This window comes from Balaenoptera musculus, chromosome 12 (assembly GCF_009873245.2).
Source record: "Balaenoptera musculus isolate JJ_BM4_2016_0621 chromosome 12, mBalMus1.pri.v3, whole genome shotgun sequence".
NCBI classification, from domain to species: Eukaryota; Metazoa; Chordata; class Mammalia; order Artiodactyla; family Balaenopteridae; genus Balaenoptera; species Balaenoptera musculus.
Genome location: NC_045796.1, coordinates 16458720 through 16476256, shown reverse-complemented (window position 1 = coordinate 16476256; position 17537 = coordinate 16458720). Strand labels below are relative to the sequence as shown.

The window sequence follows — 17537 nt, the reverse complement described above, 5'->3', positions numbered from 1 at the left end:
CTTCAGTCTTCCAAGTACTCTTCTGGCAGAACAAAATACAGCCTGATTTCCAAACACTCCTACAGGTTTATTTGGGATTGAAGGAGAGCTTTTTTTACATTAAGAAAAATGCTCTTATAAAAATGCGTTGTTTGTTATACTTCAGATTTTATCATCAGAGGCTTATCTGGTAAATGACTACCCAGAGTGTAAGTCTGGAGACCCACTCAGGCACCTTGAAGTCAAGGTTTATCTGTGTTCAGATAATCACATCAGGTTGATTATGAAAAGTCTTGTACCTGTAGGCCAGCTTGGAAGGGTGTGGTTTAGTTAAGTTAGGATTTATGGATCCTTTAGGACTAGAATCCATTTAATTTGCTATGAATATATAATTGGCAGACTACTGGAATGTAAGCTCCAGAGAGGTGGGAATTTTGTCTGATTTTTTTTCATTGATGTATCCTAAGCATCCAGAACAGTGCCAGGCACACAATAAGGATTCAGATATTTCTTTTCAGTTGTTTGACTTGTTTTGTACAAGTTAAACACTCACTAATGGGATGTAACCATATACTAGAAATGGTATTTAATTAATGACTTGTTCTCTATACTTGACATGTTTATGGTTTCAGAGGCATAATCATTTTTTAAAATATCATTAGATTTCTGAGTTATCTTTTTGAAAATGATACTAATCAGTGTTTTTCACACATTTACCATGTGTTAGTCTGTGTTCTCAATGCTTTTCCTGTATTCTCTTATTTACTCCTCACATGATTTATGAGGTATGTACCCCCTTCCTCCTCATTTTACAGTTGAGGAACCTGATTGATGGAATAACTTGTCAAGGTTATATAGTTGTAAGTAAGTGGTGAAACCTAGATGTGAACACAGGTGGTCTGACTTCAGAGTCTTTATTGTGTTAAATTTGTTTTACAATTAATATTTATACTTGGGGCCTTATGTATTTTTATATTTCCCACATGTGGCAGTAGAATCAGGTATAGAAATCCCTATAAAAAAATTTTTTTATGTAACATTTTAATATTTAAAATCACACTTTTAAATGGAATTTAAATAAAAAATGGTTGCACTAATAAGTACCATTTAATATTGGTAGCTAAGTCCCACTTCAAGATCCTGGATTTAAAAATTAGAAATTGAAGAAAGCTATCATTTTTCTTAGTATTACAAGTTTTTGTAATTTATTCTAGCTTCTTAATTACTGAAATATCATTATTCATTTGAGGGTTATAGTTGAGAAAGTTGTATTTGCCAAATAATTTATAATAAACTGAGTGTTTAACAATCTAGTTGGAGGCTTAAGCTGTTTATTTGTCCTGATTTCTCATTGCAGAATATGACTTTGGATAAAGAAATACTTTAATGACGCTTTAGAAAAATAAACTTAGACCAGTGAACTGTTGAATTATTCTTTCACTTCCAGGTTGGACCTAGTGGAAAAGTCATAGGAATTGACCACATTAAAGAGCTAGTAGACGACTCAGTAAATAATGTCAGAAAGGATGATCCAATGCTTTTGTCTTCAGGGAGAGTGCAACTGGTTGGTAAGTATCAGAAAACTTTTAAAATTTCCTCTCTGGAGAATTTTTATTTTCAGAAAAATCCCATGCAAGCTAAATAATACTCAGAGCTAATTATTGCATTTTTTTTAACATTCACTTTTAAGTACTAAGCAAGAAAAAGCAATTACTCTAAAATGTTACACTGGTTCTACCTTGACCATGGGTGACATGACTTAACTATTTCAGAAAATGCCATGTTGAGTTCTTTCTTCATTGCTTTTTAAGAAGTAGTATCAAAGTAACAAGTGTCAAATATAAAAAATTTAAACAGTGCAGAGATGTGTAAGATAAAAAAGCCCCTCTTTTTCCTCCTGAAGTTTTTTAGACATATAAATGTACATATGAATAAACTGCACACACACATGGTTTTTAAATTGACTCATACTCTACATATTGTCCTTTAGGTTGCTTTTTTCCATTCAGCAGTATGCATGGACACATTTCCATGTGAGCACATTTTATATTGTGAAAAATAACAGACATCAAAATATGCATAAAACATAAATGTGAAGCTTAACAAACACCTGTTTAATCACCACACTGATCAAGAAATGGAACATTGGGCTTCCCTGGTGGCGCAGTGGTTAAGAACCCGCCTGCCAATGCAGGGGACACGGGTTCGAGCCCTGGTCTGGGAAGATCCCACATGTGGTGGAGCAACTGGGCCCATGAGCCACAACTACTGAGACTGCGCATCTGGAGCGTGTGCTCCACAACAAGAGAGGCCACGACAGTGAGAGGCCCGCGCACTGCAATGAAGAGTGGCCCCTGCTCGCTGCAACTAGAGAAAGCCCTCGCACAGAAACGAAGACCCAACACAGCTATAAATAAATAAATAAATTAAAAAAAAAAAAAAAAGAAATGGAACATTATTAGTACCTGGAAAGTTCTCTGCTTGCTTTTTCCTCATCATGACTACCTCCCTTTTCCCTAGTGGTAACTAGTATTATTACTTTTATGCATTTACTACCGAATTGCATTTCCATAAGTGATGTTTAATTTAATCTTGAACTTCAGCTAAATGGAACCATACAGTATATATTCTATGATGAATGACTTCTTTTATTCATTATTATGTCTGTAAGATTCATCCTTCTTTTTGCATATAGTTCATTTTTATTGCTGTATAGCATTCTATTGTAGGAACATTACCAGAATTTGTTTATTAATGCTACTGTAGATGGATATTTTGGGTTGTTTCTGATTTGGAGATATATTCACAATGTACGTAAGTCCAGATGCTCACATACACTCATCATTACAAGCACTCATTTCTGTAGGTGTGTTGTTACAGTTCATAGAGTGACCAAAGATACTGCAAAAACTGTTTTTTGAAGTGACTGAACCAACTTACATTCCCAACAGTAATGTATCAGGGTTCCTATTGCTTCACATCTCTACCAGTACTTGGTATTATTAGATTTTTCTTTTTGCCCACTTAATGTATGGCAGTATCTCTGTGATTTTAATTTTGTATTTTCCTATTAATCAGTGAGGTTAACACTATTTCATATGTTTGGCCATTTGGATTTCCTCTTTTGTGAAATGCCTATTCAGATATTGAGTTACGTATATTTTTCTTTGATTTGTAGGACTTCTATAGACTAGCCCTGTGTCTATTTATACATATTATCAATCTCTTCTCCCACTCTGTGAACTGCCTTTTCACTCTCATACTGTACTTTTTTGATAAATAGAAATTCTTAATTTTAATGTAGTCAGACTTACCAATTTTTTTCTGGTGCTTTTTGTATCCTGTTTAAGGTACTCTGAAATCATGAAGATATGTCCTTATATTAGTTCTCAGAAGCACTATCATTTTAACTTTTCACATTTAGACCTTTGATCTTTGTGACGTTCATTTTTGTGTATGTGTGAGGTAGGGGTCCAAGTATCTATTTTTTCTTTGAATATCCAGTTGTCCCAGCATCATTTATCTAAAAATCTATCCTTTCCCTGCTTTAAATCTCCTATAATTCTTCACACTGGGTAGTTCTGTCTGAACAGATTTTTAAAGCATTTTTTTTTCTTTCAGTGGGGGATGGAAGAATGGGATATGCCGAAGAAGCCCCTTATGATGGTATTCATGTAGGAGCTGCAGCCCCAGTTGTGCCTCAAGCAGTGAGTTGGGTTTTTTCTGTGTTTGTATGCTTTATTCAACTAAAGCTCTTAAAAATTTATAGGAAATGACTTCTGTTGATGTTCGAAATATCATCTATGTTACGTTGTGCTTTTTTTTTCTTTTTGGTTGACAGTTATGCTCAACTTTTTTAAAATTGAAACGCTGTGCATTTTAGTTGCAGTTAGTAGGCAGTTTTTTTTCATATGCAGACAGTTGTATAAATGACATGAAAATTGCTAAGCCCCAGCTCATGGCTGTCTTATTTAAAGCACTATTTGATTCGGCTAAGAACTAGTACACCAATAGAATTGGGACAGTCCCTCTGGAGTTCATGATCTGATAATCACTTGGTGTATTGTTAAATACCAGAATGTGCAAGACTATGTTAGGTGCATGAGTAAGACCAGCAAGTATTTGTCATACATTTATCCTCACAAACCTTATGTTCTAGAAAAGCTGTGTCATACATGTATCAGCGTATGATAGACATTGAAGGGAAAAGAAAACATGTACTGTAGGAGTTCAAGGGGGGGAGAGTATGTTGCATAGAATAGTCAAGGAGACTTCTTATAGGAATGGAATTTGGACTGAATCTTAAAGACTAGTAGGGTTTGCATAGTTGCAGTGAGAGGGAAGGATATTCCAGTAGTATATATTACGTAGTCAAGGAAATATTTAAGTACAAAATTGAGTTTTCGTTTTAGTAAGACTCTGATAAACTTATGTCAGCCCAAATATTCCTTGGCTTAGGTTTCTATTACATGTGATTTTTTCATAGTTCTTGACTAGATGGCAAGGGGCTAAAAGTGACACTGTCTCTTCTGCCCAGTCTCATCTACTCCCCAACCTGCAAGTGGTTTTTTTTGTGTGTTTACACAGTTATGAGAAGCTGAAAGTTAGGGGATTTGTTCTGGTCACTGACTTGTTATTCATTGGCTGAATGACCTTAGGAAAATCAACTGTTTTCTCTGACCCTGTTATCTGTTTGAAAAAAAGACCAAACCAGTGGTTTTAACATATTTTAATTGAAGTATTAACATGATGTAGAAAGGTGTACAAGTCATAAGTGAATAACGTAATGAATTTTCATATATGAACACATGATCAGTAGATTTTTTAACTTTTTAAACTTTTTTTTTTTTTTTTTTTAATATTGGCAGCCTAGTAGGAACAACTGAAATCTGAAACAGAACTGTGTTTAAATGAAAGGTCTTGGGTACAGGGCTCATCTTCCCCACTAAGACCGTAAGATGATCTCGAAGGGTATTTCTGGCTTTAGCTCAGAATGAATTTGAACATTTGTAGTAGCACTTGGAAGTATTGTTGGGTGGGGAGGCTCTTTACATCTGATTAAATTTGAAGATAGGCATGCTGAAGGGGCTTTCCAGTTTTAAGAGAATAAAGATGTTTATGCCTCCTTTGGATATCACCCCAAAACAACTAGAAAAACAAGAAACGGAAACACGAACTCCATATTCAGTTATCTAGGAGATTATACCTTCAATCCTGAACTCTACAGTGTGTGAAGACAGAAAGCAGTTAGAGTAATAACTGACCTGGAAGGGTGAAGGAAGTTGAACCAAAGAGACTGCAGAGAGGGGTATCAATGCAGAAGCAGTTTGCTCTGCAGAACTCAGAAAAAGCTTAGAAATTGGAGGCATCAGGACCTTGGAAACCAGAGATGATGCTTTGGCCTGAAAAGAGGGGCTGCTACTTGAAATTCTTTATGAGGAACAGTTAGCCCTAAGCCCTAAGAAAATTTCTGAGAACTGAAAGACATGATTCTATAGTTTGAAAAGATCTATTGAGTGCCTAGTACCATGAATTAAAAAAAAAAAAAAAAGCCACAATATCACCATGAAATTTCAGAATGTTACAGATAAAGAGAATATTCCAAAAGTTTCCAGAAAAACAAAATAGATAATCCGTTTAAGGGTCAGTAATCAGAAAGGCATCAGACTATAGAAAAGCAACATTAGAATGAACAAGTCAGAGGCAAACCATCACAATTCTGAATTGAAAATGATTTCCAATCTTGAATTCTATACCCACACATATCACTAAATACATAGAATAAAGATAATTTTAGATTTGCCCATCTCAATCTCTGTCTTTAAAAATATTCCACATACTGTTTCACAGAATACTTCTGGAGGAATTGCTTTAATTATATCATTAAAAAATGAGGGAGTAGAGAGACATAGGAAAAACCGAAGAGCAGCGGCCATGGTATCTAGGAAAGTAGGACATCTTGTTCAAGAGAGAGGTGGTAAGAGTTCCCAGGATTCCAGGGTTATTGCAAAGGAAGTCCCAGTATGAACGCTATGCAGCAGGCCTGGAGAATAACCCGTCCAGATTTAGAGCAGAGGAGGAAGGTACTAGAAGGGAGCCTACCAAAAAAGAAAAAAGAGCAGTTAAAAAAAAAAAAAAAAAAAAAAGGAAGGCAGGCACTAATTAGATAGATTTGACTGTGTGAAAATTTCATTAAGAAGCTGGGAGGGTACCAAGATTTAGAAACAGTTGCAAAGAAAATTAAGTGAATGAAAAAAGAAAAACCTTCAGTTTTTAACTGCAGGGAAAACAGCTATTATATAAGAAAGGAAACAATCATTGGGTACCTCTTGGCTCAGCTGCAAATTACATTTACACAGTCATAACTGAAAATGGTTTTAATAAAAAATTATGATATTGGTTGGATTGGGGGAAAGGAGCAGAATACAGTTGGCCCTCTGTATCTGAGGGTTCCACATTCAAGGATTCAACCAATCATGGATCGAAATACTCAGAAAAAAAATTTCAGAAAGTTCCAAAAAGCAAAACTTGAATTTGTCACACCTGGTATTTACATGGTATTAGCATTGTATTAGGTATAATAAGTAATCTAGAGATGATTTAAAGTATATGGGATGTATAGCTTATATGCAAATATTATACCATTTTATATAAGGAACTTGAGTGTCTGCGGATTTTGGTATCAGAAGTAAGGTCCTGGAACCAATCCCCCTTGGATACTGAGGGACAGCTGTTTATGTATGAGAGCTTAGTCCTCATCTAGCATATGATTTGAAATAAAAAAGGAAATATTATACAGCATGGTGACCAAAGTTACTAATACTATACCATATAATTGAAAGTTGCTAAGAGAGTAAACCTTAAAAGTTCTCATCAAGAAAAAAAAAATTTTTTTTGGAAAAAATACCAAGAAAAAAAATTGTAACTATGTGTGATAATGGATGTTAATTAAACTTATTGTGGTGATCATTTCACATTATATACATATATCAGATCTTTATGTTGTACACCTAAAATTAATACAATATTTATATGCCAATTATATTTCAGTTAAAAAAAATAAAAGACATGCTTTAGAAGTAAGCACTACAAAAGAAGACAGCTAAAAGGATTTAAAATGAGTGGATTTAGGGAGCAAGATTGGAGTAGGGGGAAGAAGTCTGCTATTTTTTCATTAAAAACCTTGACATTTAGAAAAATTAAAAGGGAAAAAATAAGGTAGACTTGCTGACAACAAAAATTTTAATTAAAGACACCCTTCCCTGGGATAATACTATCCAAAGTAAGGTTTCTTCCTTACTGTTTTTGATCAGTGGTCACCTGTCAGGCTACGTTCAAATTGTGACATGCGACTTAAAAATTTTCTGACTAGAGGGGCTTTCACTGAGTAGTTTTGGTTCTTCATTGACAGGGCGTCCTCGTTCTAATGCTGCAGAGACTCCAGCCCTACCTTCCTTCGTCATGTCATGGTGCCAGTAATCCTAAGTTCAGTCATAAAACCAAGGTTCCCTTATTTTTGGTTCAGTGATGCCGTAAATTCTTAGATAGGATAGGGATTCCTTGCTGATTTTCTACACTTCCCCTCCTCCCCTCCAAACTATAAAGATTCAAAATAGGCATACAGGAATTGAAATTTCCTGTTTTGCCTTTGACCTTCCCAAGAGGATAGTCCTACATTATGTGGTTCAACTCAAACATTTTGAGCACTGCAGTTGTACCAGGTACTGTGTTAGATGCTAAGGGCACAAAGATGAATAAGACACAGTCCCTGTCGTCAGAGCATTTGTACTGTAGTAGGGAAGGTCAGTAGGTAAATGAGTGAGTGGGTAATTGAGTAACAGGTTTAACAATGGAAGTCTGTATGTACTAAATAAAGTACATTCCTGCTTTCTGCCCATGGACACTGAAAGTTGTGTATAGTGATATAAAATGACTATTAACATAAAATCTATAGCTTGGTGTGTATGTGCTTTTCTTTTTCTTTTAGCTAATAGACCAGTTAAAGCCTGGTGGAAGATTGATATTGCCAGTTGGTCCTGCAGGTGGAAACCAGATGTTGGAGCAGTATGACAAGCTACAAGATGGCAGTGTCAAAATGAAACCTCTGATGGGAGTGATATACGTGCCTTTAACAGATAAAGAAAAGCAGTGGTCCAGGTGGAAGTGATTTTATCTTCTGCTCTTTCTTCTTCCACACATGCAAGGTGAAAGGGTGTGGATTTTAAGAGATTAGACTACAAGAGCCGCTTTTTTGGTTGTCACCTTTCTGCTGCTCCATTTTAACATCAGAAATTCACTACATTAAAAACGTAGAAAAATTTTGCATGGTCTGTCCTTCTTTTGATTTAACTCATCTTTGGAAAAGGGGGGTGAGACTTGGTTGGCACAAAGGTGTTTTTCTTTTTAAAGAGGCTTTCAGCCACACTTTCTAAAATTATTTTAGTATCAGCCACCCTGTTTCTATATTTGCAACTCATTTTTATAGCTGCTGTACGGTCATGGAAACAAAGGCTGTCATCTGAAGAGAAGGGGTCATCATTTCCTGCCCCAGTTCATCTCTATTATACCATTGTTGTAAAGAGAAAGAAGGGAAAAGATACTCTTGTCCCAGTTTTCAAAGGTGTCAGAATCCCAGAGAGGACATTCTCCCTCTCAGCTTGATTTCTCTCTTTCAATCAGGTTCATAGACGTCTGACAACCTGTGCCTGTTTTACATTCCACTGTTGTTTCAGAACCACTATAAGGAAGAAACTCACCATTTTATAGAACAGGCTGGCCAATTTTTAATCTACTCTAAGTTCCCGGAGAGGGGAGGGGATTCTGTATGTGAGTGCCCAGGTCTCACACACCTTCCCAAAGGGCCAGCAGCATGCAGCATAATCTTCAGTACAGCATGGCTCATTTTAACGCCCACTTTTGTCTCTATGTCTCAACATAATCTGGGTTTTTCGTTTGAAGCCAAGATTTCTCTTTTTCCTCTCTTCCTTCTTTCCCTTCCCACTCTCTCCAGTGGGAGGGAGTGAGATCAGTAAGTAAGAGTGACATTAGCCAAGACTACTTGAAATTAAATGCCAAAATAAGAAAGGCCTTACTGCTTCCTTGTTTTAGAATCTACTTTTATTTGACAGATGTACTTATTTTAAGATGATTTCTTAATAAGTAAACTGGTGATTATAGGTTTAATAGACCTCTCAGTTTTGTTTTCTGGAAAGAGGAAAGGCACCTTTTGAATGAATGGTAATGGCAAAAATGGTAATGAATCTAACTCAGTTTGTTCAAAACTGAGTTTTACTTTTGACTAATTTTGACTGGCCATTTCTGGGATACCTTACTAGGAATTGCATTTTAATTCTTCACCTAATGTATTTATAGCTATTTTCTTTGAATTCTAACTGGAGCACTGCCACTTCTTTAAAAAAAAAAAGTTTTAAAAAGCTATCAGTCTTGTCAATTAGAATCAGATATAGTTACGAAGTTCATTTTGCTTCTAGTGTGGTTATATAACTACATAATTGTATGATTGCTGCTGTATAAAAGGGGCAAACATATCACTGAAATTACTGAAATTTGGTATCAAGTAAGAGTTCAGATTTTCATTAATAAGTTTAAAATTTCTCCTTTTATACACATTATTAGTACCATAATTTAATGATGAAGGAATTACAAAAAGGATTTTTGTTTTTATAACCAGAGGCGGATTTAGCTTGAAGCTAATGAAACTTAAGCTTCAGGGCCCTCACTTGCTTTGGGTCCTTCATGGCCTTATACCAAATTTTATATGCATAGTATTATTTTTAGTCTACCTTTTTTTTTCCTTCATAAAGAGGTTCCCCCCTTACCCAATTATATAAGCTTCAGGCTTCCACACACCTGTATTTTACCCTTGATAAGACTAAACTATTTGTATTAAATTTAGAATAATTTTTAAATCTATGGACAATTGTTCAATCATTTACCAAATATTTAAATACATATATACACTTGGTTTTCTTTTTGGCCTTCAACTTTTTAAAACATTGAGCAATTTTACATGTATGCATCATTGGAAAGTTTTCTCTAGTTGTACTAGGAGGACTTTCTAATTTTTTCTATTGCAAATTTTCTGTTTGTTCAAACACGTTTTCCTATATCCAAAGATGTAGTTCTAATTACAGAGATAATCAGTTACTTAGTTGTAAATCATGAAGTTTAAAGAATATAAAGGTAAAACAAAATCTGGAAACGAAATTGGAAAAAAACAACTGCCACATTAAAAAATAAATTTGTACTGAAAGAAATTACTAGAAAATAGGATGTTTGAAAGGGTAAAACATCAACGGTTAACTTAAAATCTTAAGAGACCATTAATCTGCTATTTCTGTTTGTGTTCATAAACTATCAGTCAAGGTCACAGGCAGGAAACAGAAAGTGTGCTCAGCTAGGATTTTGAAGTGATTTTAATGAAGGGACTATTCAAAGAAATATGGGAAAGGTTATGGGAACCAGTAAAGAATGTGACATACCCAGGGACCAGGGGTTCCCAGGGTGATAGTAGGAAGCTATTACCACTCTAGACCTAAAGGTAAGGAAACAATTTTACTGGAACCCACTGAGAGCAGGGACAGCAGAAGCGGGGGTGGGGTGTGGTCACTGACAGGAGCTGTAGCAATAGAGGGAAGCAGCTACTCCCACATCTATGAATCACCTCAATTTTCTCTCCTCCCGCCCTCTTCTCTCTGCCAGGGCATCGTATGGGGCAGACTTAACTGGAAGTCAGGAAGAGGCCCTGTGCCAGATGTAGTCTGAAGTCAGCTCTCACCACCTCTTTCCTTCCCCTTTCCTCCCATGCAGCAAATACCTCTGCTTCTTTTTATTTTTTTAAAATTAACTAATTAATTAATTTATGTTTGGCTGCATTGGGTCTTCGTTGCTGCGTGCAGGCTTTCTCCAGTTGCGGTGAGCGGGGGCTACTCTTCATTGCGGTGCGTGAGCTTCTCATTGTGGTGGCTTCTCTTGTTGCAGTGCACTGGCTCTAGGCACGAGGGCTTCAGTAGTTGGGGCACGTGGGCTCAGTAGTTGTGGCTCGTGGGCTCTAGAGCGCAGGCTCAGTAGTTGTGGCGCACGGGCTTAGTTGTTCTGCGGCATGTGGGATCTTCCCGGACCAGGGATCAAACCTGTGTCCCCTGCATTGGCAGGCAGATTCTTAACCACTGCACCACCAGGGAAGTCCCCCTCTGCTTCTTTTTAAATTTAGGTGTGGAATAGATTTGAGAGGACATCTAGTTTTTGTGTGCCCTATTTCTATCCCCGTCAGGCTAATCTATGCTTAAACTGTTCTAGACAGGAAAAAAAAGAAAAAAGCCTTTATTTTAAATTGCCTTTGGAAAAGCAATATCTAATACTTTTCTTTGGCAATTTGTTTTGTTGTTAAATTTGTTAAATATTTTTCAGTGTGAGGACCTTCTTAATACATCATTAATTCAACAAGTGTGTGCGTGCCCACTATGTAGGCACTGCTTTAAGGCCAGGAATATACAGCTGTGAATTTGAAACTGACCATTCTCATGGAACTAACAGTCAAGTAGAGGATCCAAAAAAAATCCAAAGACAAGACAAATAGGCAATTAGAGTGTGGTGTGTTGACTCTGCCTTGAGGGTGGTAGGGAGTGACTGTTTAAGCCAGGCAGTGAAGCAATCAGAATTCCATTTCAGAAAGATAATTCTGGCAGTGGGGTAGAGAGTAGATTGGAAAGGGACAAAACTAGGGTCAGAAATAGGAGGTACCCGTAGCAAGTCAGGGGTACAGTGATGGTGGCCTGAATTAAGGCAGTGGTGGTAAGGATAGAATGTGGTTAAAAAGCGTTGCTTACATTTTCTCAGCTCACATGAGAATTATGTAAAAAGCTCCCTAGTCAGTTTCTTGCCAGGCTAGATGATTTCTGTTCTTTCAGATTTTCTTCAGGATTAATTCAAGAACTCATCCTAGTGCTTTCTTACGAACATTCTCTTGTTTCTCACCAGCTTTCCATCCTTCTCTAACTGAGGCATCCAGAGCTAGTTGGAGTGCTCTGTGAGAGTGAGATCCAATCTTTTCTTGGAAGGTGTGATAGAAACTAGATGGAAAAAAAAAGAGAACTTAGTGGGCATGCTGAATTCTAGTGCCAAATAAAGCCCAAAACTTGAATGTAGACTTTTGTCCCTTTATACTTGGAAAAATGTTCCTTGTGATTTTGGTGGATTAATAAAAGGGGAGAGAATGTCAGAGAGATAGGCTATAGACTTAGAATCTGTGGTATTATGTTCAAGACTATGGATATGTAATAGTTGTATTAGTTGCTTTGTAAACTTAATGAGTTTTAAATTTGTATTTTATTTTATACAAGTATATTTATTTTATATATCTAGAAATCAACATTTTGTTAATCTTCTGGTAAGTTTTATTTTATTTTTGTTTTTAATAGCCACAAGAGTCAGAGGAATAAGTCCATCTCTGGTTTGGGAAACTGAGGAATGTTTCAGGGTTCTCATTCCATAAGTACTTTGTCTATCGATGTCTTCTTAAAGTGCCATGTACACATGAAAAAAATGTTATGAATTGACTGGCATTTCTAGGATTGACAGTTTAGGTCCTAGGATATCCAGCTGATCCTGTGTTCCATATTGTTCTATACTGTCCCTTTTTAATTTCTTTACATATGTTATAGCATTATGATATATTTTGCATCCTTAAAGGCAGGAATATATTCTGTTGCTTTTGGAATTCTTTTTATGTCTCTCATAATGCTTTGTACAAAGTTAATTGTACAAAGCTTTTATTACCTCAGGAAGCCCATTAATTAGAAAATGTTCATGGATTTTGATTGTTACTTCCTGGTAGTACATATTTTCAGTTGTTCTTGATAAAGAATATATAATACTAAATGTTAGTAACTTAGAGTTATTAACCTAATAATTAAATTATGTATAATTACTTATTATACAATAAAGTAACAAATATATACAGTTATTAATCTAATGAAATATTAGCACATATATACAATTTTAAAGAGCCTTTTTAGAAATTTAGGATGTACTATTTTTTACTGTAAATGATCTAGGCATGTAAGTCAGATAAAGAAAAATATGGTTATGTAGAATTTTAAATATTAGGAAAAATTAATAAGGTTAATGGATTTTGGAGTCTTAGGATGTGACAAGGTTATACTTGCCATGGCAGCAAATTTTTGGTTTTCCTTGGCACCCTAAATGTTACAAACTCAGGTCTGTAAACTTGATTTCTTTTCCTTTTTTTTGGAGGGGGGTGCTATAAATAGCCTTCTATTTGTTTTCAACAATACTGTTCCTGACTACCAAAGTAATGTATATGCATTGTAAAAATAGGAAAAAAATACAAAGAATAAAAGTCACCCATAATCCCAGAATCTAGAGATAACCTCTTATTAACATTTTGTAGATTTTTTCTTCTTTTATCCATAGATCTGTATAAATCTCTTTTGTAATCCTGAGATCATATGGTAGCATTATTTTGTAATCTCTTTTTATTTAATAAAATGTCATCAACATTGTCCCACATCATTAAACATTTTTTAACAATATGATCTTTTCCAGTTATATTGAGATATAATTGACATACAGCATTGTATTAGTTTTAGGTGTACAACATAGTGATTTGATAGATGTATATATTGCAAAATGATCACCACAGTAAGTTTAGATCTTACATCCAAGTCTTGAATCCATTTTGAGTTAATTTTTTTGTGTGTGGTGTAAGATAGGGGTCCAATTTCATTCTTTTTCATGTGGCTGTCCAGTTTTCCCAACACCATTTATTGAAGAGACTGTTTCTCCATTGTATATTCTTGGCTCCTTAATTAATGGACCATATATGCATGGGTTTATTTCTTTGTTCCATTGGTCTCTGTGTCTGTTTTTATGCCAAATACCATACTGTTTTGATTACCATAGCTTTGTAATATAGTTGGAAATCAGGAAGTGTGATGCCTCCAGTCTTGTTGTTCTTTCTAAAGATTGCTTTGGCTATTTGGAGTCTCTTGTGGTTCTATACAAGTTTTAGGATTGTTCTATTTCTGTGAAAAATGTCATTGGAATTTTGATAGGGATTATATTGAATCAGTAGATTGCTTTCGGTGGTATGGATATTTTAACGACATTAATTCTTCCAATCCATGAGTACGGAATATATTTACACTTATTTGTATCATCTTCAGTGTCTTTCATTAACTTTCTATAGTTTTCAGTGTACAACTCTTTCACCTCTTTGGTTAAATTTATTTCTAGATATTTTATTCTTTTTGATTTAATTGTAAATAAGATTGTTTTCTTAATTTTTCTTTTGATAGTTTATTATTAGTATATAGAAACAGCTAATTTTAGTTAGTTGTCGTCTGCAAAGAGAGACAGTTTTACCTCTTTCTTTCTGATTTTGATGCCTTTTATTTCTTTTTCTTGCCTAATTGCTCTGGCTAGGATTTCCAGTACTATGTTGAATAAAAGTGGCGAGAGTGGGCATCCTTGTCTTGTTCCTGATTTTAGAGGAAAAGCTCTCAGCTTTTCACCGTTGAATATGATGTTAGCTGTGAGCTTGTCATATGTGGCCTTTATTATGTTGAGGTACGTTCCCTCTATACCCAGGTTGTTGAGAGTTTTTATCCTTTTCCCTTTTCAAAAAAATTTTTAAATGGAGAGGATATGTACTGTATTGCTGGGCAATAAGGATATTTATTGACAAAATCCTTAATGCCTTGCAACAGGTAAATAAAATGTAAAATTATTAAAAAAACAACAATAGTATCTTTAATCCATATTTTGAAAAGCACAAGTGAATTTAATTTATGAATAGAGCACTTTGCAAGTGAACTCTTTGAAGATTAAGTACTTTAATGCTTGCATGAATTTAAGTAAAAGCTGTTTTATGAGAATTACAGGACTTAAATTATTTGGAAGACTATATTAAGAGGAACAAGAACTGATAACTTATCATTTAACAGATAATCCAGTGCTGTATGACAAACACAGCTTATGGGAGAAGTCATTTTAAAAATATTTTCTTGCACAATTCATAAATTCATATTTTATAAAAAATACTGTACTGGCCAATAATCCCTTAATTCACCTACCTGGGAAATTTTAGCTCTTTATTTACCTTCCCTTCAAATTTATTTTAACAGCTTTTAAAAAACTTCAAAAATTTTATTATAGACAAGTTGCAAGAATAGTACAAAGAGCTCCTGAATCTCTTCATCCAGAGTTATCGATTATTAACATTTTTCCACATTCCTTTTCACTCCCTCTTTATATATATACATACATGTAACATTTTTTCCTAAGTCATTTGAGATTTAGTTGCAAACATCATACTTCTTTACCCCTAAAGTACTTGAATCTTTAACAATGTTTTTTTTTTTTAACTCAGATTACCCTCAAATAAGAAGCTTTTAGGCTTTTCTGGTAGCTTTATTTTTTCACTTTTAACAGCTTTATTGAGGTATAATTTATATACCATACAATTTATTTTAGACTGCATGTTTATTCCTTCCTTCCTCTCACTGGCAGTTGCTGGTACAGTGCTGCACCTGGCTGAGCGAATGGTTTCTTTTGGAGCTGATAAAGCTGCCTTATGAAATCAGCTGACAGGTATATTATACCTACAGATGATGCGTTTTCTCACAAAGAGTTTGGGTTGAGATTGACCCACTCGACAATTGCTAACAGATACCCTAAACAAAAGACTAAATTTTTGTCCAATTTTGTGAATGTAGCTGTAAAGAATTATCTGAACTCTAAATACTCGTCATTATTTTACAATAAATAGTATTGGCAAGATCCTGGATCTAAAAGTTATCATTTCTCTGAATATTTGGTCTTGAAGGAAGAAAGTTACTTTTGAATTAAAAAATAAAGAATTCAGGTCCTTTAGTTTCATTCTTCGTTCTGGAGTAGCACGAAGGATGTCTGAAATGGCTGATTTCCATTTTTGCTTTGACTTGGATCATTTGCTCAGTTTTGTTTTTGTTTTTGTTTTTAATAATGCTTGGGGATCAGTGTATTCTTACTGATTTATTAGTTGTATCTAAATTGTTAGAAAGCCAAGTTTTGTAATATGTAACCCCTACTTATATATTTCTCTCCTTTTCTCCCCCCCCAGGGATGAACTGTAAAAGCAACATCAGCTTGACCAGTATATAATATTACAGTGGATTGCTCATCTCAGTCCTCAAAGCTTTTGAAAATCAACAGCATCACAGCTTGTTTTGGACTTTCTTACACTATTTTCAGCATGAAAATGTGTGGTTTTGTGGGGTTTCTAATTCTTCAAAGAGGCACAGAAGCCAAATTGGTAGAAGAAAGATGCAAATATAAATTTGTGTATTATTACTTTAACATGCCCACGTTTTACTTTAAATGTTAAAAGAAAGGGTTCTGCAAAATGGAAAACATAGTTTGTGAATTGATTTTTGAGGAGTGGTTTTTCTTTTCTTAGACACTTAATTCTGTTCAGATGTTAATTTATCAGATTGCTTTTGTGCATCAGGTAACACCACCATTCATAAGTTAAGATTCTTGGTTTTTGGGTGTATGTTAGATGCTACTAAGAAAATAGAGATGAGCTTCCTTTTTAAAGCTTTTGATGTGGTGTCATAGAATAGCATGTTGTAGATACAATCGGCTGCTTTGTTACCTTAAAACTAAGCATTTGTAAATATTAAAACTTAAGAAGATGACAGGTGATGTCCCTTAAAACACTCAGCTGTTCAGATTGGACATAACTGACATAGTTCTTCCTTTCTCTCTTTAAAAATTCTAGGAGACTTGTAGCTCAGTATTGTTTTCCTGTTTCTGATTTGCTGCTCATAATGTACATGGATTTAACATGCTGTGTAAGCTGCGTCCTAGTCACTGAACAGTTGATGCAGTGCTGCTTTGCCAAATAAAGTTAAAAGTGAAAGGCATTGGCGGTGTTTGAACATAGAAGAATCGCGTGTCCACCAGGTGCACAATGCCAAGATCACAGAGAAAAGGTGGTTTCTCTGATGCTCCATTTTGTGAAATCTGAGCAGGTTAAGAGCATTAATCTAACTGTACATTTGTGCAATGTGACTGCGTTTCTCAAGGACAAGAGCGACACCTCATTTACTATTGTTCTTTGCTTAACACAGGGCCTCTTGTAGATGTACAATAAGTGCTGAATGAACGAAAGAATGAATGAATGCACTGACTTAATGTCAAGAAAGAACAGGGTTGAGGATAAATTTACCAAAACCCATCCATTACCTATAAATAGATTAATATAACGACTGTAAAATGAGTTTCTAAGAAGGCAGTAACACGTTGGGATCTTGCTTAAATGTTGTGATTTTATACCTTTATGTTAGGATCTTAGTTTTTCTAAGGGTTCTAGAACTTGAAGAGATATAAGCTCTAGAGCTAGCAGAACTAGCACTCCCAGCAAAGCCCTTCCCTCTGCTGTGTGCAAGTGTGTATGATTCTGGCAAATGGATCCTTAGTGAGGGGATGAGGCACCTCTCCCCACATCTTAAGTCTTAAATATTACTTCTTTG

At 35.1% G+C, this 17537-nt stretch overlaps 2 protein-coding genes across 7 annotated transcripts in view; one reads left to right on the top strand and one right to left on the bottom strand.

The window, feature by feature from the left end:
• PCMT1 (protein-L-isoaspartate (D-aspartate) O-methyltransferase) overlaps positions 1-16928 on the top strand; it is a 46891-nt gene extending 29963 nt beyond the window's left edge. The window contains exons 5-8 of one of the 3 annotated variants that reach the window (XM_036871966.1): positions 1427-1547; positions 3601-3686; positions 7967-8183; positions 16124-16928. In XM_036871966.1, the coding sequence (XP_036727861.1) occupies positions 1427-1547; positions 3601-3686; positions 7967-8146 (387 nt within the window). In that variant the 3' untranslated portion in view covers positions 8147-8183; positions 16124-16928. Of the gene's footprint in view, positions 1-1426; positions 1548-3600; positions 3687-7966; positions 8184-15531; positions 15575-16123 lie in introns of those variants that run through there. The other 2 variants (XM_036871965.1, XM_036871964.1) reach the window with 2 other exon arrangements.
• LRP11 (LDL receptor related protein 11) overlaps positions 4837-17537 on the bottom strand; it is a 60987-nt gene continuing 48286 nt past the window's right edge. The window contains exons 7-8 of one of the 4 annotated variants that reach the window (XR_005022204.1): positions 11829-12071; positions 4837-6077 (exon numbers count right to left, since the gene is read on the bottom strand). Coding sequence is in view for 2 of the 4 variants with exons in the window: in XM_036871960.1 (XP_036727855.1) it covers positions 6010-6077 (68 nt within the window). In the remaining 2 variants the exon portion in view is untranslated. Of the gene's footprint in view, positions 6078-11119; positions 12072-17537 lie in introns of those variants that run through there. The other 3 variants (XM_036871960.1, XM_036871963.1, XM_036871961.1) reach the window with 3 other exon arrangements.